This window comes from Drosophila persimilis, unplaced genomic scaffold (genome assembly GCF_003286085.1).
Source record: "Drosophila persimilis strain 14011-0111.01,24,50 unplaced genomic scaffold, DperRS2 tig00000431-arrow-pilon, whole genome shotgun sequence".
Classification (NCBI taxonomy): Eukaryota; Metazoa; Arthropoda; class Insecta; order Diptera; family Drosophilidae; genus Drosophila; species Drosophila persimilis.
The window spans coordinates 2,986,882-3,012,612 of record NW_020825312.1 but is presented as its reverse complement, the minus strand read 5'-3'; the positions used below and the strand labels follow the sequence as shown (position 1 = coordinate 3,012,612).

The following is a 25,731-nucleotide window of genomic DNA, read 5'->3' as shown; positions in this document are numbered from 1 at the left end:
GACACGAATCATTCCCCATCATGACAATGCGAGCTCTCACACATCTTGACAATCAGGTGAATTTTTAAGCAGTCGAAACATCGAATTAATGACTCATCCGCCCTACAGTCATGACTTGGCACTCGATGACTTCTTTTTATTCCCCTTACATCAAAAAAAAAAACTGCGAGGTTAACGACTTACGAGCGCCGAAGAAGCCGTTGAAGAGCTCAAAACCCATGCTTTGGAGGTGTCTCAAGAGGAATGGAAAAATTTCTACGAACAATGGTGCGAACGAATGCAAAAGTGTGTTGATCATCAGGGGGAATAAAGCCGTTTTCATTTAAAAGTTATGGTTGTTATTTGCTATTCCCGAAAACTAAATAGCATCCCTCGTATACTACTTTTAAATATATTAAACTGTTGACTGGTGTCTGGCAATCGACGCTGAGTCCAAACGGGAACGGGAACGGCTTTTAATGGATTCGGATTGAACAACAGAGCTGATATCGAACAGGAATATTGGGGCAAAAAGAACAATGGAATCTATAAGTAATCGGAGGCTATGCTGGGGCTGAGGCTATAACAATTTTACACAGTTTTTACATGCATTTTTTACACTGCCAGAGCTCAAAAGTGCTGCACACTTTTTAGCTGTAAAATAAAACATTTGCATACTGAACAAATTGGCCAAAACCGAAGCGGTTTAGATCGGAAATGCTGTTAAAGACTTGGGTTTGCATTTTGCAGCGTCATTTGAAGTTACTTTTTAGTGCTCTGTACCACCGAATGCACTTTCTTACGACAAATGAAAGTTTTCATCAGATCTTAAGGAGCTGAATCTTACTCTTCACCAGCTCATAGAAGGAGGAGTCTAAGGCGAAACGACCTTCCGCAGGACTGTTTTTCCATCTGTTACCCTTCTTTAAATCTAATAAACTGATACTATCCAATCGTGAGTGAAAAATTTAAAAATGTTATATCAAAGAATGAGTACAACCTGCAAATGTTTCGGTCCTGGCCCTGCGGTTCGAGTCAGTCCAGTTCCATTCGCCTGGAAGCCAATGTATGTCCATAAATACATACTTATTTGACGCATTCGACTGCCCGTATCAGCAGTATCACGAGGAGGAGGAGGAGGAGGAGGACGAGGGTATTATTGCTTGGCTCGGTGACCCCAGCTGTCACTGGAATCTAATGAATTATGGCAAACATGTGCACAAATCTATCAGCAAAATATTACTTTTGAATAAAATTCGAAGAGTTTGTCCGGCGAAAGTCGAGCTCACGAAAGTGATTTATGAAAATGTCTCGTGGCCCGTAGTAGGGACGGTGGGGCATCGCAATGTTGCACTGGAGTGATCCACAGGGGACTTGGGCACCAGCCCTGCCATCTGTAGGCGGTGCTTACTGTACTTGGAAAACGGATTGATCATCGTTGTTTGTCATTAGGCTCTATTTAGCGTCTGGCGGCTTTTTCCTTGTGCCCCTCGAACTTTACGTATGATCCCCGGGCTATATTTGGACGATTTTTGAAATTATAATGTCATTATTCATTATTAATTATTAATGGACTGATAGGGAAAGAGAAATTGGACTTTATTAGCCTAGAACTTGGACGGATGGCCTTCAACGAAGTAAGGCATATCTAGATGCAATTGACACAATTGGCAACCGTTGGCACTGCTCCGAGTATAAATAACGCAATTTTCCAGCGTGAACAGTTTCCGTTTAGTTTTTCCTTGCCTTCCGTGCATTCCGTGCATTCCGAGCATTCCGTGATTGCATTCGAAGATCTCGCACGTCCGGACCTAATTGATGACTGCATCAGCATCACGGTCGGCGTCAAACACAATTATTATGAAACTTTTCCACTGCCTTCTAGCTTCCCCCAGCACTCTATACTATATGTGGGTACCTCCAATATTAGTTGATAAGCTTTATTGACAACCAACCACTCTCGATCGTTACATTCTGACCCCTGACGCTTCGGCGATGGTGACGAACTGTGATACTACGCCTCGTTGGAACATGAACAAGCCCCTCAAGCTCGGGCCCAGGTCCAGCCGAGACCCACATCCAAATCCAGCACAGTCCGAGACAACCAAAGTGGCTACGATCAGTCCGCCCATTCGTGGGCAGTGTGAAATCTCAAGTTTTAGTTCGCACTTGTGGCGTGTGTGAGCCCGGGGATCGGATCGGATCGGATGGGATCGGATGGGATCGACGTCATGTTTATAGACGACTGATAACTTTTCTCAGGCAATCCCCCCCTTGATGGCACATTATTTCTGCGCTTGATGACTGTGTACCCAGATTGCTTGGCGTTGTTGCTACTTTTAGACGTCCGCATGGACGCTGGATCTGGGACGTTGGCTTTTGCCAATGCTTATGCCGCTTTCCTGGCGATTGCTCAAGGTCGCAACGAGAGCTATCGGAGCTTGCTTTGGGGCTTCAGGCGTGACATTTGACCTACGTTTCTCAGTGGTAGACATGGACTGGGATCGTGTTTAGCAGGCCTGTCAAATGCATAAAAGAAAGCATTCTTTTTCACCAAGTTTCAAACGGAAGTCAACTAAATATTAAGATCATCGAATCCCAGTAAGTCCAAGTGAAAAAAGGTTTCCACTACTCCCACTACTAAATCTTTTATAAAAAAGAATAACAACCGATTGTACACTGCTCATATAAAACATTCCTACACGAGGAATGATCTCTTGCGCACCGACCTTAACAATCGCTTAATCACGTTATTCAATGCAGTGGCCATGCACTTGCTCCAGATATCTGGGAGTTCGAGCCGTCCTTGTGTATCCGGCATGTCGCGACGTAATCAGTCAAGTGCAGCACGCAGTTTATGCATCCACATGCAACAAATGCATCCACATGCCCCACACAGTGGGGCGCCAGATAAGCGGCGTGGGCGCGTAGGCGGCTCAGAAGTCTGATAAAAATTATTGAAACCAACTGAAATATGAGGAAGGCTCGTGGCTTATCATTGCAGAGCCCTGCATCCCCCCCGCAGAGGAAAGAGAGAGCGCAGCATCAGTCGGAGGTACGAGTGTTGATAGCCGAATGGGAGAGGAGAACGGAACTGAACTGTTGGCAACGGGACGGGGAGCAGACGGTTCTCGTGATTTGAAAATAACAAAAGTACTATAAATCATTTTCGAATATAGTAGAAGAGAGGAGCGAGTACTATATAGAAGCGTTTTGATTGTGAATTCTGTTTAATTGCTAGTGGACGGCAGCCTATAAAAATGGACGGCCTGTCCGGCCACCGACTCAAAAGCGTTTCGGCGGTTCAATTGCTCGGAACTGTTTAACTTCTGGTCTAATACTCTAACGTTCGAATTTCTTCAATATGAGAATCCTGGCGGAGGTAAAACCTTTTCTGTTCGAGGGAAACCGTGTTCCATATCTTATACGAAGTTGTATGTCATTCACAGAATCAGATCCACTTGCTGGATCCTTCGGAGCTGATGCGGCCAGAGCCCACGTTCTCCGACAAGAATCCCTCCAAGTTCCGGGACTACAGTGTGGACGAAACAGATCCGTTGAAGGAGCGCGTGCGTCAAACCTATCGTCAGATGCATCTGAATCAGACGGTGGACTTCGTCAAGGGTAAGTCGGATCAGTGTGTGTTTCAGCCGAATCTATAGTATGTATAATCGCTTCCTGCCTCTCGACAGGTCGCCGGAATCACTGGCTGAAATTCAATACGATTCAAATGACGGTGCGCGAAGCTCTGGAGAAACTGAACGATCTGGTGGATGAATCCGATCCCGACCTGGACCTTCCAAACATCATACATGCCTTCCAGGCGGCCGAGCGGGCACGCGCCGAGTTTCCGCAACACGACTGGCTGCACTTGACGGCACTCATTCACGATCTGGGCAAGATCATGGCCTTCTACGGAGAGCCACAGTGGGCTGTTGTCGGTGACACGTTCGCTGTGGGCTGCCGCTGGGGCGACAGCATCGTCTATCGGGACGAGAGCTTTGTCGGAAATCCGGACGGTGCCAATCCCGCCTACAATACCAAGTATGGCATCTACAAGCCCAACTGTGGCGTGGACAACTTGCTCATGTCCTGGGGCCACGACGAGTACATGTACAGTGTGCTCAAGCACAACAGAACCAAGCTTCCCGACGTGGCCTGCAACATAATTCGCTTCCATTCGTTCTATCCGTGGCACAATGGTGGTGACTACAAGCACCTGGAGGCCCCCAAGGATGAGGAGACCAAGAAATGGGTGCTGATTTTCAAGTGAGTAGCTCTGCTCTTTCCGTTTAACTCTTGACTTCAATCGTAATCCAAAATTCACCTTTGCAGTCGCTATGATCTGTACACCAAAAGCGAGGTAGTGCCAGACATCGAGGCTCTATGGCCTTATTACCAGACTCTGATCGACAAATATCTGCCAGGAGTCTTGGAGTTCTAAAAGTACCATAAGTAATGTAATCATATTAATACCTAAAGAAATTTAAATAGCTACTGTGAGTATATACTCATACTCATATCCGTTTTCATAAGTACGAGTATCCCTAACTGAATATCAAAAGTACTTACATACATATGACAATAAATACCCAAATCCCATAAAGGGCGGCGTTCTTATTAGGTTATAAATAAATAATAATAAAAATAATAAAACCAAAGCAAAGATATTCTCCTTTCTAATCGTTCAGTGATTTACAAAATATGGTAAGTCTGTCTATCCTTCGTCAGGATATACCAGAGGTATTTACAAATTTATCGATGAGACGAATATACTCTGCAAAGAAAAAGAAAGAACAAAGTGTACTCGAAACTGAGTTCAAATGAAAAGTTTGAAGTATGCAGCAGGAAAACTCGTAACTATGGGAAGGTACTTCATTCAGTATCTCGATGTGTAGATTAAATAGTACCTACTAAATAAATAAGGCCGTAAAGTCAATAAGTACTCAAATAAATACAACTGTTTAGGTAGAAACCTGCAATTTTCCAATACGAGAAACGCTCAATAGAAAAATGGTAGATGCAAAAGACTCATAAAGCACGCATTGTTTATATGTGATTTAATAATAATAGTGATGAAAGCACTTAAGCAAAGCCAAATCTAAATCTATAATTTTCCAGCTGCTCTCATTGTCTCCCGTTCCCTTGCTTTTTATACTCTTCCACAGGATACTCTTTCTTGATATTATATACATGGAAAGATACATACAAAAGATATATATATATATATTAATAGAAGAAGATGGGAATCATCAATCATTGCACCCAATTACAAAAATTGTAGATCAGAGATTTGTTTATATTTTTTGAATACACATAGTTATAGATTGCGTGTTTGACCTGTTATTATAATACCCTCCGAAAGGGTATGAAAATACAGATTTATAGGTTCAAATCAAGCGCTATAAGCTGCAGTGCATTTTAAAGGCAAATCAAAAGCATAATACGGGTATTCTATGGACAATATCCACCCACCTAGGCCAAACACGCGAAATTTCCTAATCCCATTGCGTGCAGTGGCCGATTGTGGGATGGCCCCCCCGAGATTGGTTGGCCAGGTGGCGAGGCGCCGTCGAGCAATAAAAGCCGACACAACTTCGAATTCTCAAATCAGTTTCTGTGAAATCGGAAAGAGCACCATGTTGGCTGCCAGACTGATTATCCTGCTGAGTTTTTATTGGCTTAGCACATCCGCTATTGATCCCGCCGATCCGTTATTCGTGGATCTCCCACATGGCAAGATACGCGGACGCGATAACGGTTTCTATTACAGCTACGAGTCCCTTCCCTACGCTGAGCCCCCGGTCGGAGAACTAAGATTTGAAGCTCCCCAACCGTACAAGCAGCAGTGGACGGACACTTTCGATGCCACCCAACCACCAGTGACGTGCATGCAGTGGAATCAGTTCATCTTCGGGGACAACAAGCTAGCAGGCGTTGAGGACTGTCTGACTGTTAGCATTTATAAGCCGAAGAATACCAGTCAGAGCAGCTTTCCCGTTGTGGCCCACATGCACGGGGGCGCATTCATGTTCGGCGAGGCCAGGCAAAATGGACACGAGAATATGATGCGCGAGGGAAAACTTATTCTCGTAAAGATAAGCTACCGCCTTGGCCCACTGGGATTTGCCAGCACTGGTGACGCCGGTTTGTCCGGAAACTTTGGCCTGAAGGATCAGCGCCTGGCTCTGCTCTGGATCAAGCAGAACATTGCCAGCTTCGGTGGGGAACCAGAGAACATTATAGTGGTAGGTCACTCCGCGGGCGGGGCATCCGTTCATCTGCAGATGCTACGTGAGGACTTTGCACAGGTGGCCAAGGCAGGAATTTCCTTCGGAGGAAATGCAATGGATCCATGGGTCATCCATCAAAGTGCACGAGGCCGAACCTTTGAGCTGGGCCGCATTGTGGGCTGTGGACAGGCAAGCGACTCAACGGAACTGAAGAACTGCTTAAAATCGAAGCCCGCGGGTGAAATCGTCTCGGCTGTGCATAGCTTCCTAGTTTTTGCGTACGTTCCGTTTGCGCCTTTCGGTCCTGTTGTAGAATCGCCAGATGCACCAGAAGCCTTCATTAGCCAACATCCTGTGGATATTATTAAGAGCGGGAAGTTTGCACAAGTCCCTTGGGCTGTGACATACAACACCGAGGATGGTGGCTACAACGCAGCTGTGCTGCTGGAAAAACAGGCTTCATCTGGTCGGGAGCTGATTTTTGACCTTAACGATCACTGGTTTGACTGGGCTCCGTATTTGTTGTTCTACCGGGACTCCATGACGACCATCAAAGATATGGACGATTACTCCCGTAAACTGAGGCAGGAGTACCTGGGAGATCGGCGATTCAGTGTGGAAAGCTATTGGGACCTGCAGCGGCTTTTTACAGATATTCTGTATAAAAATGCCACAGAGCTGGCATTGGATCTTTATCGAAAACACGGAAAGAGTCCTGTTTACGCATTTGTCTACGACAATCCTGCCAACACGGGAATTGGCCAGTTTTTTTCCAAGCGCACTGATGTTCATTTTGGTAGGGCTATTCTCAACAATTCATTTCTTCATAATACGTTCTAAAGCGAATATTTTACAGGAACAGTCCATGGGGATGAGTATTTCCTGATATTCGAAAACCTCGCAAGAGGTCCTGAGATGCGTTCAGACGAGGAAATAATTTCACGAAATTTCCTGAATATGATTAACGACTTTGTTGTTAGCGGTAATGGAACTATGACATTTGGAAACTGCGTTCTTCAGGATAATGTCGGCAGCAATAAATTTCAACTGCTTTCCATAACGAAAAATGGCTGCGAGAACCTGCAACTGGAGAGCTTTCCTTAATTATAATTGGTGCAATTAATACAAATAAAACATGCCTAATAGGGTGTAGCGCACCCGTTGGGTAATGATCGAAAAAAAATATTATATTTTCAAAACGAAACCAGTTAGACCGATAAGTCGAGCCTCTCTCTATGAGAGATACCCCGGATTATACTTGTGGTATAATTTGAGGAACAAAAGAAGAAAGGCTAGCTTTCGGAAGATGATTTAATAACACGCTCAAAAACATTAGTTCAGCTGTTCGATTGCGAGAGTGGGTGCCGTAACAAGAAAATAAAACAAGAGATAACGATACGCTAATGAGCCTCGACAATGGAATACCCTGTACTCCAATAAGCTTCTACATTTCCATTTATGTGCTAGCGGGGGAGAGAGAAGGATGGGGCCCTCTCTGTCAAGATACATATGATCGCTAAGTGTGATTCTTTTCGTTACAAATATTTGTATAAGCTCATAATACCCTATGCAATCGTGTAGAAAATAGTTTGGAATGTTTACATCGATCTGATTGACTGCTGCAAATTTTGATAGGCAATTAATTCTTTATCCACATATATATGTACATATGCATATACAAATGTGGGTATTCAATGCTCCCCATGAGTCTTGTCAAAGTCTAAGCCGAGCATGCGAAATCTCCTAATCTCACATAGCGTGCAGTGATCGATCGCTCGAGAGCTATCCCCCTGAGACTGGTTGGGCAGGTGGCGAGGCGCCGATAAGCCGATTGCTCGACAAGCAATATAAGTCGACACAGTTTCCACAGCTGAAAATAGTTTCTTTCAGATCACGACACAGTGAGCAACATGTACTGTGCGAAATTGATCCTCCTATTGGGTTGTTTTTGGATTAGTTCGTCCGCGTCTGATCCAGCTGATCCGCTGCTAGTGGATCTCCCCAATGGCAAGCTACGCGGACGCGATAACGGCAACTATTATAGCTACGAATCGCTTCCCTACGCTGAGCCCCCAGTCGGAGATCTAAGATTTGAAGCCCCGCAACCGTACAAGCAGCAGTGGACGGACACTTTCGATGCCACCCAACCACCAGTTCTGTGCATGCAGTGGGACCAGTTCATCCAGGGAGACGATAAGCTCGCTGGAAATGAGGACTGCCTGACGGTCAGCGTATATAGGCCGAAGAATAGCAGTCGCAACAGCTTTCCCGTTGTGGCCCAAATACATGGAGGTGCCTTCATGTTCGGCGGAGCCAGTCAAAACGGCCATGAGAACTTTATGCGCGAGGGAAACCTTATTCTCGTGAAGATAAGCTACCGCCTTGGTCCGTTGGGATTCGTGAGCACTGGTGACGCGGATTTGTCCGGAAACTTTGGACTGAAGGATCAGCGCCTGGCTCTGCTCTGGATCAAGCAGAACATTGCCAACTTCGGTGGGGAACCAGAGAACATTCTAGTTATAGGTCACTCAGCGGGCGGTGGATCCGTTCATCTGCAGGTGCTACGTGAGGACTTCAGCAAGGTGGCAAAAGCAGCAATCTCATTCAGTGGCAATGCTTTGGACCCCTGGGTGGTGCAGCAAGGAGGACGTGGACGGGCCTTTGAGCTGGGCCGCATTGTGGGCTGTGGACAGGCAACCGACTCCGTGACCCTCAAGAAATGTTTGAAGTCCAAGCCGGCGAGTGAAATAGTCTCGGCGGTCCGGAGCTTCCTCGTGTTCGCATATGTGCCGTTTACGCCTTTCGGTCCTGTTGTAGAATCGCCAGATGCACCAGAAGCCTTCATTAGCCAGCATCCAATCGATATTATTAAGAGCGGAAAGTTTGCCCAAGTCCCTTGGGCTGTGACGTATACCACGGAGGATGGTGGGTACAACGCCGCTCTTTTGTTGGAAGAACAGGCGTCTTCTGGTCGGGAGTGGATTGTGGATCTCAATGACCGGTGGTTTGACTGGGCTCCGTATTTGTTGTTCTACCGGGACTCCATGACGACCATCAAAGATATGGACGATTACTCCCGTAAACTGAGGCAGGAGTATCTGGGAGATCGGCGCTTCAGTGTGGAAAGCTATTGGGACCTGCAGCGCCTTTTTACGGACGTTCTGTTTAAAAACAGCACGGAGATTTCTTTGGATCTCCATCGCAAACACGGAAAGAGTCCGGTTTACGCATTTGTCTACGACAATCCCGCCAACACAGGAATCGGCCAAGGGTTGGCACAGCGCACTGACATTAATTTTGGTAGGACCTTTGTGGGGAGAGAAGAGAGCATTTTTAAACACGGATTCTTTTACAGGAACGGTGCATGGTGATGACTATTTCTTGATATTCGAAAATATCGTTCGAGAGCCTCAATTGCGATCAGATGAGGAAACAATTTCACGAAATTTCCTGAAGATGCTGAATGACTTTGTACTGAGCGAAAATGGTACTCTTGCATTTGGAGCTTGCGTTTTCCAGGATAATGTAGGCAGCAGCAAACTCCAACTGCTTTCCATAACCCGAAACGGATGCGAGAACCTGGAACTTGAGAGCTTTCCGTAATAAAATTTTAAAAATTGTACATATTTATTTTGAAATACATTTTGGACGACTCTCGTTTAAACTGCAAACCGTCCCTTGAACACTGATACCCGGTAATCAGCTTTTCTATGAACAAAGTCAAAATACGATTATCAGTAGGTGGGAAGAAGAGAGGTGACCCGCTCTTTTAATGTACATGAGGAACATGAACGCATGAAAGAATATGAAAAAGAGAGAGACAGAGGGAGTGAGATCAAAAGATAGAGAGAGACAGAAAGAGTTCGATGCGGATGAGTTAACCAAGAATGGGTTGACTTTTATAGACATTCTGGCTGAAATGATGATTTGATCGCCACTAGATTCGAGAATCTGGTAGATAAGATCACTTTTTATAATTGTGCAGTTACTATTTTCTCAAATCTTTAAAGTTATTGCTGCACAGGCTTGAAACAATCCTTATTTAGTGCGATAATACCAGAGACGCCACACAATCCTGCTAATCTAGCTGCATAGCTGTATATCTAGCTCTGTGGGAACTATATGTGCCTTTTAGCTGTTACTACACGTTCACGAACTTAATATACCCTTGTGATCTATGAGTACCGGGTACACTTACTCGTGGATTACTTTGGGTTGGGAATCGAACAGCCAAAGGCGTCTGCAGTTCCGCAGACGTCACAGAGCGGCCGCTTCAGTCATATGGAATTAATTGTTCCGCCATATTGATTTAGTTTTTGTTTAAGCCGATTCTGATACTACACTTGAATGCACATCGACTTGATATTGTATCAGCTGTAGAATTGATACAGCAGCTGGCACTGCTAATGGTTGTGGAAAAACATGATCCCACTGGTCAGCGGACTGGACTACTGGCAGCATCAACAAGCAAAATATATCGGTTACCGATGGAAATCTTACCATGGGAAAGGAAATGGAGCGGGAAACCGCTGTTCATGTTGTTTTTGGTACTTGATGACAACTAATTGTGCAATAAACACAGCTGTAAGTATTCGTTTACACTTTTGTTAATTGAATTCAATTATTTTCTTCATAATTTACAAATAAATGTGTTAACCGTATCCCTTTATCATACGAGTATAGCTCTCCTATAAGATACATATGTTAAGCCTCGGGCTCGGGCCTACTAAACATTCGTTTTCAACGCCATCTGTTCAAATACAGATTATAAATCCGGTTTTGCATTTAGCAGATACTCGAAAAAAATATTTTCTGGATGTCCCGCTGCAGGGTATATGAACCTCGGCGTGTTACCTTTCATGGATTTCCTTCATAACTTATATGTATTTATAAATATGCGTACAAATATACGCGAAATGCCGATTACTTTACAGGCATACATATTAAACCCGAAATATTTGAATGACTGGTGGAATGAGTCTGGTAATTAAGCGATTTGTTCAGGCACAATGCGACTATAAAGACAGGTGATGCCCAGCGGTTTGGCGCAGTTTGATTTCGGATTATTCAACATGCACCTTGTGCGATGGCTGATCTGCTTGATACAGCTATGGATACAATTAGGAGCGGCTGGAACAGTCACCCTACTAGATCCTTTGCTAATTGAGATCCCCAACGGCAAACTACGCGGACGTGACAACGGCCACTATTACAGCTATGAGGCGATTCCCTATGCTGAGCCTCCGACCGGAGAGCTTAGATTTGAAGTTCCGAAACCTTACAAGCAGCAGTGGACGAACACTTTCGATGCCACCCAACCACCAGTGCTGTGCATGCAGTGGAATCAGTTCATAAATGGAACCAATAAGCTACTTGGCGTTGAAGACTGTCTGACCGTGAGCGTGTATAGGCCGAAAAATAGCAGTCGGAATAACTTTCCTGTCGTTGCAAATCTGCATGGCGGCGCCTTTATGTTCGGCGGACCCAGCCAATACGGACACGAAAACATTATGCGCGAAGGCAGTGTCATACTCGTAACTATAGGATACCGCCTTGGGCCGTTGGGATTCGTGAGCACTGGTGACGCGGATTTGTCCGGAAACTTTGGACTGAAGGATCAGCGCCTGGCTCTGCTCTGGATCAAGCAGAACATTGCCAGCTTCGGTGGGGAACCAGAGAACATTCTAGTGGTAGGTCACTCCGCGGGCGGGGCATCCGTTCATCTGCAGATGCTACGTGAGGACTTCAGCAAGGTGGCTAAAGCAGCAATTTCATTTAGTGGCAATTCTCTGGACCCCTGGGTGATCCAGCAAGGATTACGTGGACGGGCCTTTGAGCTGGGCCGCATTGTGGGCTGTGGACAGGCAAGCGACTCCGTGACCCTCAAGAAATGTTTGAAGTCCAAGCCAGCGATTGAAATAGTCTCGGCGGTCCGGAGCTTCCTCGTGTTCTCATATGTGCCGTTTACGCCTTTCGGTCCAGCTATAGAATCGCCAGATGCACCAGAAGCCTTTATTACCCATCATCCTATCGATATTATTAAGAGCGGAAAGTTTTCCCAAGTCCCTTGGGCTGTGACGTATACCACGGAGGATGGTGGCTACAACGCCGCTCTTTTGCTGGAAAAACAGGCGTCTTCTGGTCGGGAGTTGATTGTGGATCTCAATGACCGGTGGTTTGACTGGGCTCCGTATTTGTTGTTCTACCGGGACTCCATGACGACCATCAAAGATATGGACGATTACTCTCGTAAACTGAGGCAGGAGTATCTGGGAGATCGGCGCTTCAGTGTGGAAAGCTATTGGGACGTACAACGGATGTTCACAGACCTCTTGTTTAAAAACAGCGTGACGGTTTCTGTGGATCTGCATCGAAAATACGGAAAGAGTCCAGTCTATGCTTTTGTGTACGACAATCCTTCTGAAGTTGGAGTTGGTCAGATTCTATCTGGGCGCAATGATGTATACTTTGGTACGTTCGATTTCAACTTTTTGAAAACTCTTTGCAATTTGTTCATTTGACAACAGGTACGGTTCACGGCGACGATGTCTTCCTCATATTCAACGTTTCGTTCGTGCCCGCAAATCGTCGTCCCGACGAAGAAATTATTTCCCGCAATTTTATAAAGATGCTGGAGTACTTTGCTCTTAGCATCGACGACACGATGGCATACGGAGACTGTGTGTTCCAGAATAATGTTGGTAGTAAACACATGCAACTGCTGTCAATAACACGAGACGGTTGCGAGAACAAGCAACTTAATTTTTTTATATAGAGATGTTTAATCTTCATTTAGTAGACGAGCAGGCTACCGTTTTCAAAATCTTGATTTTAAGCCTTTGGAATACCCTTCGAAATAAAAATAAATCGCTTAAGCTGGTCATTTTCATATAATCGTATAATTATTAAATTATTACGCAGCTGAACATTTGAATGATTCGATCTCCTCTAACTCCTCTTCGTCGCCTTCCGCTGCGTCGTCCTCTCCTTCCACATTGCCATACAAGTCGATTTTGCTGTCTAGAAAACGAAAATCTTTCAGGATATGCAGCCTATTGCTGAATCCAGCAATGGACATAATCTTGATCGGTGACGTTTGCCACACTATAGAATAACATGCAGTGTGCTCCACCGGAATATTTGCCTGCAGCGCTCCATTCAAGGTGTACGATTGCACATGATTGTGTTCGCCGCCGATGAACACACCGTCATCCACAAAGTCGCACACATGCACACCTCCAGGAAAGTCCAAAACGCAGGTGGACTCCAAGGACCGCAAGTGGAAGATCGATGCTCGTGGACCTCCGCCACACAGCAACCAGTCGTCATTGACCGCAACAGAACCGATCCATTTTCCCCAATCGGGGCGATGCAGCTTTGGTGTTGTATACGGCTCTATCATTGACGTTTGTTCCTTTTGCTTTGTAGTCCAGACTCGTACTGTCCCATCCTCTGCCCCCGAGAAGATTTGTCCGTTCGAGTTGCCAACCACAGAGTGCACATAGTCTGTGTGCCCCCGATAGTCGCGCTCCACTCGTCCATCTTCGAGACTTATTTGATAAATTATTCCATCTCCACAACCAGCGAACAGGGTGTCGGTGTCTGCGCTCAACCACAACGAATTCACGTCCGGCACTTCCACGGCATCTGCTTGCATCGGTATTTTAACCTCCCATAAGCGGTTTGTACTCAACTTTTCGTCATCTTCGTTCCACTGCAACCCATAGACGACACCGACGGTCCCGACTATCAGAAAGTCTCGTCGAAAGGCTAGGCAATTGATTTCCACAGCACTACGTTGCGGAAAGATTTTGAGCTTGCCTGGGGGCTCCTCTGTGCCCTTTTCCAGTTCTTTCAATCTGCAAAAGGAGTGTCAATGATATGATGGATACAATGTGCCACACAAATTTTACCTGAGTACAAATATATCACCGAAAAGATTGCCCGAAAACAGGTACTGCTGTGACGAAGATAAAGCCTGAGCCAGCACATTGTTGTACGCTCGTTTCAGATCGGTTTCCTTCATTTTTGTGGATTAAAATGCAGGATATTGTTTTTTTATATTTTTGCCGGCTTCTGTTTATTTGTTGAGTATATCGATAGGAAACGATTAGCCCTCTTAAGCCCCCTTTATTTAAACAGTTAAACGACTTGAGGTAAATGCCAAAAAATATTAACGATTGCAAATACTTCTTGTAGATATATGGCATCTTTCATTTGAATTTAAAAAAAAAATCGATATCTTTCACCTGAACTGCGCTAAAAAGAATCAATTTTCATTATTTTCGGTGGAATATTAAAATACCCCCTTGGTTTAAAATGGGCTAATCGTTCTCCGTCAAGGATTGGAAACTATACTGCTCAATATCTGTCGATACCAGTGCTTTTTCAAACTAAAATACGGGAACAAATTGAATACAGTGGGCAGCGGGAATTCTAGATTTGGTTGTTTCAGGGTTTGTTTTATATATTTTTTCCTTAAGGTGTCACTCGATTGGTTGATTATCGAGTATAAAAATAAAAGGTTGTGTAGCCCTATTTAACAATGTTTTAACTTCTTTATTCAATCTAGCTTGATTTTACTACGAAATATTGATAGACGTCCTACGCGCTGCTGTGAATGTCAAGTTTTGCCATTCCCACGAAACGCAAGCTTTTGTTCGGATTCTTTGTGCTATGACATTTTAGGCGCGATATTCAAACTCAGGAAATATTTATTTGAAATTTCAAGAAGTCACCCAACTGGTTTTGAAGTTCACTTAATTATTTCGATTTAAGGAAATATATTAAATGGTAATTGTAATCAGCCGCTCAAAATCACTCGGTGGCGCTCACAATTTGCATCTGTTATAAATAATTGTATTTTCCATGCACATGTCTGATTTAGGATGCTTTAAATTATGGAAGGAAAGATACATATTCAAATAATTGTACTTAACACAAAATGTTTATTTACGGGTTTTACACATTAATTGCATTCCCGAATACCTTACAAGTCCAGAAATCGGAATTTGTACGGAATGGTCTTATTAACTTTAACCCGAGTTCGACGGCACCGCATAAGTGATATTGTTATTTGCATTGTCACAATGAGCACGCGGTAAGTTGAGAAAGTCCAGTCCACAGACAGTCAATGCTTTATTCATCGTTTTAAAAATATTGGTATTAATTTATACAAACAAACAGTGACGTTTCAGCTATGTTTAGATCAGGTAATAATTCGGCTTAGATGGAGAACCGCAGTAAGGAACGGTGCTGTGAATCATGCGATGGAAGAAAGCCCCATGTGACGTCAAGTCGTAAGCCTAAAGCCTGGTGCGCGTGCTGATGTTCATGTTTGTCTTGACTAAGTATACGATGATTGCCTTGCCCACTTATGATTTGTTTTCCGAAAAGGTAGTTTCAAATTATATTACCTCAGCATCAGGTTTCTTTTGTTCAAACAATAGTTATGCCATATCATACCTTGTATGTCTTTAGCTCTGCTAAGAAGCTAAGATTAAAATGTGATACCCTGCCTTGTATCTGGGAATTTATGAAACAGAACTGGATATTATGTTGTTGCAAATATTGGTTTAGGCTTCAGGATCTATCCATGTATATATGTACATATGTACCTCCTGTGATCAAGGGGTATGCGGTAGTCGCGCCGTATTAAGTTGGCATCACACTGGTTTAGTTATACGTCTCTGTGGTATTGGCAAGTGTGTTGTGGAGGCTGTTGTTTTCGAATGTTCTAATTTATATGCAAATGCCAAATGGGTTATTAATGTCGAGACAGTCAATTTATAATTAATTATTTCGGCGCCAATATGCCGCTCGTCGTCCCCGACAACATAATTCACATATTCAATGCTTAAACAAAAATTCCTAAGTTCCAGAATTCCTAGAATTACCACTAAACCTAGAACTTCTTTTGGGGGTAGCATTGTTTGAGGTGGAATTTGAGTTTGAGTTTGAAATGCGGTTTTCCAGCTCCATCAATTCTTTATGTGTTGGCAAAACATATCAAGTTTTATGGGCGGCTTCAGCTGCGCTTCATTTGGCTGAATATTAATGCCATGCAAATTTAATTTGACAACTTGACGTATTATGCGAATTGGAAATGAGATTCGCAGCATCGGAAATTCATTTAAACGGTTTGTTTTGACGACTTTCTTAAAGTTTTGATAGGCTCTTAGCACGTATGTTTTTGTTTTTTGTTTTTTGTTTTTTTGGGAAACCCGATGGTGGCGGCGGAACTGCACCGGGAACTACTATACCCTCCTATATACAGATACAGATACTATGAGGTTTATTATACTTGCGATCCGACCCCGTCTGGATAACTGGCGCCAATGGGTTTCTTTGCATTTGGCTAACGGCGACCAAGCGTTCAAGCGATCAAGCGATCATCTTTCTTTCTTGGCTAATGATAAATGCTTTTGATGAATGTCAGTAAAATTTGTTTGCTACACAACGTCATGGGAATTTGTTATTGTGTGCCGGCGCCGATTTGGCCCAGTATTTTGTTTTTTTGGGAATTCCCATCGCCATAAATTTCTTCGACAACTTGTTTCTTGGCTTCCCAGCTTCTCTTTCTTCTTTCTTTTCATCTTCGGTCCGGCCAATTCTGTTTTCTGTTAGGTCTTCAGCATAAAATGAAGTCCAACCGGATCTAGTTTGCCTATGCCACTTAAGAAGCTAAGACTAGAGATCCCGCCTGTCGCCTGCCAGCCACTCTCCAAAATGGGGGCAGGGCAGGGCAGGGCAGGGCAGGGCAGGGGAAAGAAACTTTTACTGCCGGCGAAAAGTTGTGGGGCGACTACTGGTTCTACGCCGTTGCATATTAAATGCTCATTCGCTGGAACATTAATTAAATTGAATTGTAAGACCCGTGCAAAATAAATGGTGTTGGGCTGACGTCAATGAACGATTTGTTATGCCCGTTCCGATACCCAAACACTTGGTCAATGCACCCTCCGTCCGTCCAATTAGATATGTAGGTGTCCCGCCTCCACTGCCACTACAGCCTCCCATCCGCTTTCTAGCAGAGCAGTCTCCGAATACACCGAATACTCCGAATACCGTCAAGGTCAGCTACTTTCTCGTGCAAGGTAAGCAACATTCATGGCGCCAGAGCCCCAAGCCGCTGAACTTTGTCGACAAAAACAACGATTTTCGGGTGTTCCCGAGAGCTGATTTGCATTAATTAACATATCGTATTCCCGATCGATAAATTCAGATTTGATTTCGAATAAATCTTGCCGGTTCTTGCAGTAATACTCACATAAACGTAGCAATCGCTGAAAAATGAAATATGCATTCAGTTTGGCCACTAAAACTTAAATTGGTTCGAAAAGCTGAAAAGCTAATTTTTATGGAACAATTTTGATGGATGTGAACCTGTTCAATAAACTTTGATGATGTGCTGAAAACTAATTGGAAGATTAGATAGCCCAATCCGCCGGAATAATCGAGAGACACCACCCAGAACGGGAAGCTATATATGTATGTATATATATGTATACTCGTGCTCGTGTTCGTGGTGGCGCAGACACGTGCTACTGCCGGGATTTTCAGGGACGGGCCCGCAAAAAGTACACGTTCAAAGCTGTATTGTATAATGAATTTTCGCACCTTTATGTCCAATTAATTTTATTATTGTTTGGTATTTATAAATTTGCACCTGCGAATTGGCAATGTAAACATTCCGATCAATTTTCTTCTTTAATGAAACCTGCGAATCCGGGATGCTCTATCAACCAAGGTCTACACTACAGCATGTGGACCTGCCTTGAGAACTTTTGCGCACATCCCTGCTCGGAGCTCGGTCGAAAACAAAGCCGTTTCGTCAGAGATTCTTACAAGTCGACTGCTAATTGGTAAATAAAGTTAATGCGATCGACAATCGACAATGTTTTCATCAACAAAATTCCAAGTTGGCGCCACACAAATTAACTCCCATTATAAATATGTATCTGTTTTCGATCTGCGATCTACTTACGAGTAGTTTGCGGCAGACAACAGGAAAATTTGAAGGAAAACGCCATAGAATGGGATAAAAACAAAAACACTGATTGAGTCAGCATTGTTGTTATTCCGAACGGGAACGTAATCTACATAATAAAATGTTTATAATAAACAGACAACGAATCTTGATTCATCACAGTTCGACTTAAATTCGCCCGAAAGTTTCGCTGGAAATTAGCAGCATTTTTGGACTTTGAGGCGTAAATGAATAACTTATTAATACAAATTCTAATGGCGCCAGTGAATCAAAGAAAAAACACACAAAAAAAACCTATCTGGAGTCCCCGTTGTTTACAGGCCGCGCCGCCCCGAAAATGTATGTGAGAAGACGAATATGCAATAAAGATGCGCAAAAGCAACTTTCAAAAAAATTCCACCTTTTCATTTGAATGAAACATTTTCAACTGAACAGAATAAAACCGAATCGAATAGAACGAGCAGAAAAGAACAGACCAGAGGAAAAAGACAAACAAAACTAGTCTTTTAATCAGAATTCCAAAATTGTTTATACATAATTAAAATCGTATTTGTCACCCCAATTCACTTCTCCGGCAGGGGCTGGGGCTGGGGCTGGGTCTGGGTCGGGGTCTGGACCAGAGCCTAGGTCTCTAGTCTCCGCTCAGCTGGAATACCTGTTCTATTGTCTGTCGCTTTGGTTCACATTTTCTCTTTCCATTTCATAATTTTAAGCTCTCTTTTCGTGGAATCCTTCGCAGATCGCAGATCTGCAAGTGACGAAATCTTCAAAGTGCAAAGAGCAGATTTGTGCGATATTTCGGGACTGAACGAAATCGGAGCAACCCAATTTCACTTCCGTTTCCCATTATTTCGGGGGGGAGGCTGGCAGTTCGAAATTTGAACTTTGCTTTCGCGCGCTCACAGCTAGCATTGGCATAGTATCAGATACATATGCATATATATAAATAAATACATATGTATGTACATATTTATACACAAAGTGTTCGCCTTAAACGAGATTTTACGACCTGTTGGCTGTCATAATAACAAGCTACCGAAGAAGAGTCTCCCAGGCAACGCAGAAGAGAGTGGCTTCAGCGAGCGACACTCGGAGCGACAGAGGCGGAGATACGTATGAGAGTGCCGGGGAGACACGACTGGACTGGGACCAGACAGCAGAAAACCGGCAAAATTATTTCGCTGAGCGACGACGTATAAAATATCACGACTCCGTCAGAACGGATTTAGATTGAAGCGAACGTCCAAAGCGCGCAGATATACAACGGAAGCACAACCAAGCAAGTGACAAAATTCGATTATTGCGGTTCCAAAAACAATTAGACGAAAGATCAGTGACAAGTGCAACAGACAGACGAAGCGACATGGCGGCCAAAACAATGCCTCTGCTCCGTCCCCACACCGTACTGGGCCTCGGCCTGGTCCTGCTCCTCATGTGGGAGCCAGCCCCCAGCACGGGCTATGCCATCGGCCAGTCGAAGTTCGGAAAGATCGAAAAGTTCCCCTACCAAGTGATGCTGATAGGAAAGCAGCTGTGGCGCAAGCGCATCCTGTGCGGCGGCACATTGCTGGACAGGCGCTGGATACTCACTGCCGGCCACTGCACCATGGGAGTGACCCACTACGACGTGTACCTGGGCACAAAGAGCGTCGAGGACACGGAACAGTTGGGAGGACTGGTGATCCGTTCAAACAAGTTCATTGTCCACGAGCAATTCAATCCGGAGACGGCTGCAAATGACATCGCCCTGGTCAAGCTGCCAATGGATGTGGCCTTCACCTCGCGCATCCAGGCAGCCTCGTTGCCCAGCAGACAGCGGCACGACCAGTACACGGGCATGAGCGTGGTGGCCAGCGGATGGGGCGCCATGGTGGAGATGTCCAACTCGGACTCCATGCAGTACACCGAGCTCAAAGTGATCTCGAACGAGGAGTGCGCACAGGAATACGATGTGGTTACGTCTGGTGTGATGTGTGCCAAGGGCCTGAAAGACGAGACAGTGTGCACGGGCGACTCCGGCGGCCCTCTGGTGCTCAAGAACACCCAGGTCGTCGTGGGCATCACCAGCTTTGGGCCAGCCGATGGCTGCGAGACCAACATTCCCGGAGGCTTCACCAGAGTCACACACTATTTGGACTGGATTGAGAGCAAAACTGGAGGTCTATCACCCCATGCACCACAGCGGGTCCACTCGACTCAGCACTACGTCCGGCCACAGCAGCCGCACCAGCAACAGCAACAGCATCAGCAACAGCACCACCAGCATCTGTATAGTGATGACAATCTCATTTAGGATCAGTACGTCTAGCCGTGCCTCCTTCGACTGAATCTTTATAGCTTTATTTGAAAAAATTCTCTAATCGTGTGATATATGTCTAAATACTCGTTCAATTGGCTAATGTCTCCATCAAAATTTGTACATTGTTCTTAGTTTTAACTATTTAAACATCTATATTTATTTTTTTTTTAGTTTTAAGTGGCTGAAGTGACAGCTCCAAATGAAAAACAAAACCCCACAGAAATGTGGTCTCCAAACAAAAAGAAAGCATACAAATGCGATGCAAAATATAAAGAAATTGTATATGAAAATAAAAAACCAAAATCCAAACAACAAACAACAATATCAAAAAACCTGCTTGAGCTCTTCTGTCTGTTTAGTCATGCTGATTTTTTTGGAATTGGAATTCCCGAATTCGGAGATCGCGTCCAGCGATAATCGTCCGATAAAAACTTTTACGTCGCCATGTGATAATTTCTGATCAGTTAACTGTTTCGCCTCTCTATACCAACGGCTATAGGTATCTGTATCTTTCTTCTTTCCATGCTGCTGCTGCCTTTTACATAATTCACAAAACGAACAATTATGAGGCATGCTGCCAAATGCTGCCAATGCTGCCTGTCGCCAACCACTTCGTTTACATAAATTTCTATGTTGACTTTACGCTCGACTCGATCGCCAAGAACACGAACTCGAAGCCCACTCCAGTTCGGAGGGGAGCACTCCACATGATGACGCTCGACTGCTCCACATGGTATTTAGTTCCGTGATAAAGACAGATGATTCGGTTTCTACCAGTTTCGAAGAAAAACAGATACTGCCGATTCTCGATACGATTTTACTATTGGTGTTTGCTGGACTATTGACTTGCCAAAAATTATGTCAGATCTATTTTGCATTTAAGACCACAGACTACAGACTACAGATTCGTGACGCACACTTTCGTCAGTATACAAATGAAATGTTATAAACAATTGATATCATCTTGATTGAAATACAACCCACTTCTAATTAAACATGCCGCTGGCAACTGCCAGACCCGACAGATTCGAATATCGTACACGAAATATCGAGACAAAGTCGATCATTTACTCAACGATCTGCATTGCATTTGTGTTCAACGTGTGACTAAAGCAGTTTTTAACTTTAGCGCAATAAACTTTTTTGCGAATCCAGCACTGTTCAGTTCTCCTGGGTCATAAATATATAAATCTGCGAAGATTTAAAAGGGAAATACCCTATCCCATAAACTTTCAGTCGAGTCGAGTTGTTTTAAGTACTTTATAGCACCCATAGTTATTAATCACTCTCACCCTACAAGGTATCATTTGCATCGTTTCACTCCCACCATATTGTTTAGAAACTGAAACTGGTTTAGTGGATAGAATGAAGTTGTACTTTTTAATTTTTAACATTTAAGCACGTGGCTCTCACACTCGAATTCAAGGCGAATTTGTTTCGAATGTTTTCCTTTCGAACAACCTGTGCCCTTGGTGCTCTCAGTTAAGGCTTATAAATATTTAATCAGAGTCTAGCTCACGGAAAGCGACTGACATTCGTTGAAAGAAATACTGTTTGTAATGCGTCCATTAATTAACAATATATGTTCTCAAATTTCAATTATGAATTGAGTTTCTAGCAGACCTGACCTGATGAACATCGAACGACAAGGTAAATTCATTTTTAAACTATCTTTTTCAGCATGTAAATCATAGACTAACTCTTGAATTTATGGGTAAATTTATTTAGAGCATTAGATCAACCATTTCTTGCATGAGATTATGTGTTGTAGTCCCACTTAATGGGATAATATGACATTCATTTAAAAACTAATAAATTTGGTGTTTCGCTTTCATTTGTGCAAATTTGTGAGATTTCTTCGAGTTTAGCGTTAAAAAGTGCGTATAAATTTTTGGCTGTATTGCTAACTTTGGTACTGTTTCTTAATAAGAGCTCTCTACTAGCCTACTAGCAGTGTGCGGCTATTTTCGCCTTCTTCTTGAGCACACAATCGATGGCCTGAACAACCTCCTGGAAGATGTCATCGACATCACGCTCGGCATTGATCTGTGGATAGGCGAAAGTTATTCAATAAAAGTTGATGCAAGTTTACTTTAGAACTTGCCGTCAAGGTTTTGTCTGCGTATAGTTCCAGAATGGCGCTTGTATTCTGCTTGAAAGTCTGCAGACGCGCCCTAATGGTTTCCTCATTGTCATCGGATCTTTTCACAGCTGCGGCAGCGGCACGCGCCAATATACGCTTCAGCATGGTGTCTTCAGAGCAATCGAAGTACAAGGCCAGATCGGCGGGACCAATACGCTCCTCAAAGGCCACGCCCTGGGTCTTCTCACGTGGATATCCATCGATGAGGAAGCCCTTCGAGCCACCCTTGGCACGGTTCACAGCATCGTTCAGCAGCGAAAGGACCTCATCGTTGGATACCAAGCCGCCACTGCTCATGACGGCCTGCAGCTGACGACCCTTGTCCGATCCTGAAGCCACCTGAATATGTAAGTTCGCAATTAGATTTCACAAGTACGCAATACAATAGCAGTGTTTCGAGCAAAATTACCTCATTGCGCAATAAGTCTCCACTGCTCAGATGTGTGAATCCATATTTCTCCACAATCTTAGCACACTGAGTGCCTTTGCCGCAGCCGGGACCGCCCAATATCCAGATGATGGGGATGTCAGCCTGCAAAATGGGATGTAGGTTAGACGGTTAGATGCACAACATACAGACTCGAGTAACATCTACAATTAGCTTAGTTAGTGTTTACTTAGACGCAAGCTTAGTTCAGTTAGGGAGGAGGGGGGTCTTAAAAGGTTGGTCTTGAAGCGGCGGCCACACAGTATACATACATATGTACATGCCATACATCAAATAAACCAAGTAGAAGATTGCTTTGCCCGTCGGTCTGATCTGTGACTGGGGCTACTTACAGCGGCTTGTGCCTTACGGAGCTCCTCTGCTTTGAGCTTCTCCTGGGCCTCCTTCTTCATGGCCATTTGGTGACACATAAATAACTACACAATCGAGACAGTTGTTGGGGATGGTTAGATATCTCAATGTTTCAGTGTTATTGAACTATATCTGAGATGTTTTCGGTTTTGTTAATATGTAGTTATTAGTATTCTGGGCACTTTGCCAACAGCAAATTTACCTCAAATGTTTGCCGACAATAAACTTCCTAGCTATATAAACAGACATACCACCAGGCATAACATTGCATACATATGCATCCCATGAATACCCATTTCTATATACGAGCACGAGCGCGAGAACTAATAAATTTTACATTCCCACATGGCATTGATCTTGAGCAAAAGGCACTGAGTACAAGGGGCACAGAGCGCAGGGCTCCCCGTTCCCAGCCATCCGTGGCATAGCACGTCGGAGATCTCGTTCAGAGCAATTGGCACCTCTCTCTCCAGCGCCAACAAATTGTATTTATGATGGTTTGATTTCAACGAGAAAATCACAATTACTGTAAACAATTGAATCGCTTTTGTTGGCGGCTCGTGACTCCATTGCGTGTGTAGGTGGCGAAGAGATCTGCGGTTTCCCTTATACACTGCCCGTGGATGTGGATCGGATCCCCCGCTGACATTCGCCTGTTCCGCATTGTCGCACCCCAGCGAAAACTTGGCGAAAGGGGAAAATCACCAGACAAACAAAGTGAATGAATTCTGGCAGCTTTGATAATGAGCAGGTTGTTCGGTAGCACCTTTGGTGGTTGTTTTTCGGAGCATACATTTTCTTATTTTGTTTTCTTGTTTTCGTATTCTTTTTTGCTCTGATCTCTTGGCTTTTCATTTAGCACATTTTCTACGCATCTTAATTGTTGCGTGTGAAAATTTATGATTCTCAATCGGATTTACGTAATTTCGTTATATTTTTAGTAGTTCAGTGACTTTCCAATGTCATTCTCAAGGATCCGTCACTAGGGCGTTCCGTGTCCAGCGCTAATACATATTTGAACACTGACCTCTAAAACACTTGTTCATTATGTATGAACAGTTGTTAGAGCTCCCACTCCCACTCCCGCTCCCGCCTCCGTTTTGAAACTGTCAATTATAACCAAACCATTATTTAAGTTAGAACACACATGCGCTCTGGGCAAACGGAACTGCAAAACTATCCAGCTGGTGGAGAGGAATTTTTTGGGAGGCCAACTTTTGCTCTTTCGATCCCAAGATTGCTGTTGGCTTTATTGTAATTAATTTAATCATTCCATCCGTCGCGACTGAATCAAAACCGGCATGACTGTCTAGTTCGGGTAGCGTCAATAAACACATTTAACTGCTCTGGCGACGATGCTGGGGACTGGGGACTGAGGACGGGCCATTGGGCACTGGAGACATGCTAATGAATCAAGCCCCGCCAGAAATTCCTGAGTTTCGGGCAACTGGTCATAAATATATGCAAATTTATCGGAATTTGACGTCAAAATTCACTGTGTTTGGAATGTGAAATTTCGGCTTTTTACCGCGATCGATCGGGCCATTTGTGTTGCTAATTTGTTGGTTGTTTGTGTTTTTTTGTTTGTGTTTGGGGGGATTTCACAGGCACGTAATCGTCGCTATTAGCCGAGTCTCTATTTATACCAGATCATCAGCGAACAGCTGCTGCTGCTGGAGCTGGACCTGGGAGCTTCTAAGCTGCGAGTAGAAAACACATCGCATCGGATGCGGAATATCTGTAAGAGTACGTGTGCAATCCCGGTGGCAATTGCAACGACTGGACGGGCAAGGTCAAGTGCACAAGCGCAAGTGTCGTGGAAGTGGCTCAAGGTCGAGTCGTATATGCAATCCCCAAACTCTCGCTCTCGCTGCTCGACCGCGGGGGGAAGTAGTGAAATTCCGAAAGAGAAATTTAACTCAAAGCGAAACCGATATAAGTGGCATACAAATATAAATAAATCAGAGCACAGTAAAAAAAAACCCAAACAAATGTGCGGGGGATACGAGAGTACGAGTACAGTCACACGAGCACACTCTCTCACTCACCATTGTGATGTATACGAGATATATACGTCGCTTCTGAGGGACTTTCGTTGAACAAATCGCGAACTTTTCGGTAGTTTAGGAGCGGCGCCGATGTCTGACGTTCTTGGCTAGCCTTGTTCCTTGTGGTCGTAGTTGATTTCCTCAGCGCCGTTATTCGATTTCTCCGCCCGACGATTTTCCACCACCCTCACTCGGTGCAGCGTATGTTGCGAGTGACTGAATGAAAAGGCTTTCGGCTAAC

The 25,731-nt window shown here is 44.2% G+C and overlaps 7 protein-coding genes across 8 annotated transcripts; 5 read left to right on the top strand and 2 right to left on the bottom strand.

Annotated features, from left to right (window-relative positions):
- Positions 1-3,276: 3,276 nt before the first annotated feature.
- Positions 3,277-4,585, top strand: LOC6596134 (inositol oxygenase). Its single transcript, XM_002021062.2, has 4 exons — positions 3,277-3,361; positions 3,429-3,603; positions 3,672-4,248; positions 4,315-4,585. Exons 1-4 carry the CDS (start codon positions 3,344-3,346, stop codon positions 4,421-4,423), a joined length of 879 nt encoding a protein of 292 aa, XP_002021098.1. The 5' UTR covers positions 3,277-3,343; the 3' UTR covers positions 4,424-4,585.
- A 1,032-nt stretch (positions 4,586-5,617) lies between these two features.
- Positions 5,618-7,390, top strand: LOC6596135 (esterase-5C). The gene is made up of 2 exons (XM_026989594.1): positions 5,618-7,008; positions 7,069-7,390. Exons 1-2 carry the CDS (start codon positions 5,619-5,621, stop codon positions 7,314-7,316), a joined length of 1,638 nt encoding a protein of 545 aa, XP_026845395.1. The 5' UTR covers position 5,618; the 3' UTR covers positions 7,317-7,390.
- Positions 7,391-8,107: 717 nt separating this feature from the next.
- LOC6596069 (esterase-5B) lies at positions 8,108-9,883 on the top strand. Its single transcript, XM_002021064.2, has 2 exons — positions 8,108-9,512; positions 9,568-9,883. The coding sequence occupies exons 1-2, from the start codon at positions 8,123-8,125 to the stop codon at positions 9,813-9,815; spliced, it is 1,638 nt and encodes a 545-aa protein (XP_002021100.1). The 5' UTR covers positions 8,108-8,122; the 3' UTR covers positions 9,816-9,883.
- Positions 9,884-11,251: 1,368 nt separating this feature from the next.
- On the top strand, positions 11,252-13,034 carry LOC6596070 (esterase-5A). Its single transcript, XM_002021065.2, has 2 exons — positions 11,252-12,683; positions 12,740-13,034. Exons 1-2 carry the CDS (start codon positions 11,285-11,287, stop codon positions 12,985-12,987), a joined length of 1,647 nt encoding a protein of 548 aa, XP_002021101.1. The 5' UTR covers positions 11,252-11,284; the 3' UTR covers positions 12,988-13,034.
- A 49-nt stretch (positions 13,035-13,083) lies between these two features.
- LOC6596071 (THO complex subunit 6) lies at positions 13,084-14,277 on the bottom strand. The gene is made up of 2 exons (XM_002021066.2): positions 14,126-14,277; positions 13,084-14,071 (listed from the first exon to the last, which is right to left on the bottom strand). The coding sequence occupies exons 1-2, from the start codon at positions 14,236-14,238 to the stop codon at positions 13,126-13,128; spliced, it is 1,059 nt and encodes a 352-aa protein (XP_002021102.1). The 5' UTR covers positions 14,239-14,277; the 3' UTR covers positions 13,084-13,125.
- A 5,166-nt stretch (positions 14,278-19,443) lies between these two features.
- On the top strand, positions 19,444-20,796 carry LOC6596072 (brachyurin). The gene has a single exon (XM_002021067.2). It carries the CDS (start codon positions 19,565-19,567, stop codon positions 20,492-20,494), a length of 930 nt encoding a protein of 309 aa, XP_002021103.1. The 5' UTR covers positions 19,444-19,564; the 3' UTR covers positions 20,495-20,796.
- Positions 20,797-22,202: 1,406 nt separating this feature from the next.
- On the bottom strand, positions 22,203-25,730 carry LOC6596073 (adenylate kinase isoenzyme 1). 2 transcript variants are annotated; one of them, XM_026989477.1, is made up of 5 exons: positions 25,491-25,730; positions 23,424-23,507; positions 23,053-23,175; positions 22,605-22,982; positions 22,203-22,546 (listed from the first exon to the last, which is right to left on the bottom strand). In XM_026989477.1, exons 1-5 carry the CDS (start codon positions 25,491-25,493, stop codon positions 22,448-22,450), a joined length of 687 nt encoding a protein of 228 aa, XP_026845278.1. In that variant the 5' UTR covers positions 25,494-25,730; the 3' UTR covers positions 22,203-22,447. The 2 variants fall into 2 exon arrangements, with proteins under 2 accessions (XP_026845278.1, XP_026845279.1); XM_026989478.1 differs by lacking the exon at positions 23,424-23,507 and having other exon boundaries at positions 25,491-25,709.
- Position 25,731: the final 1 nt, after the last annotated feature.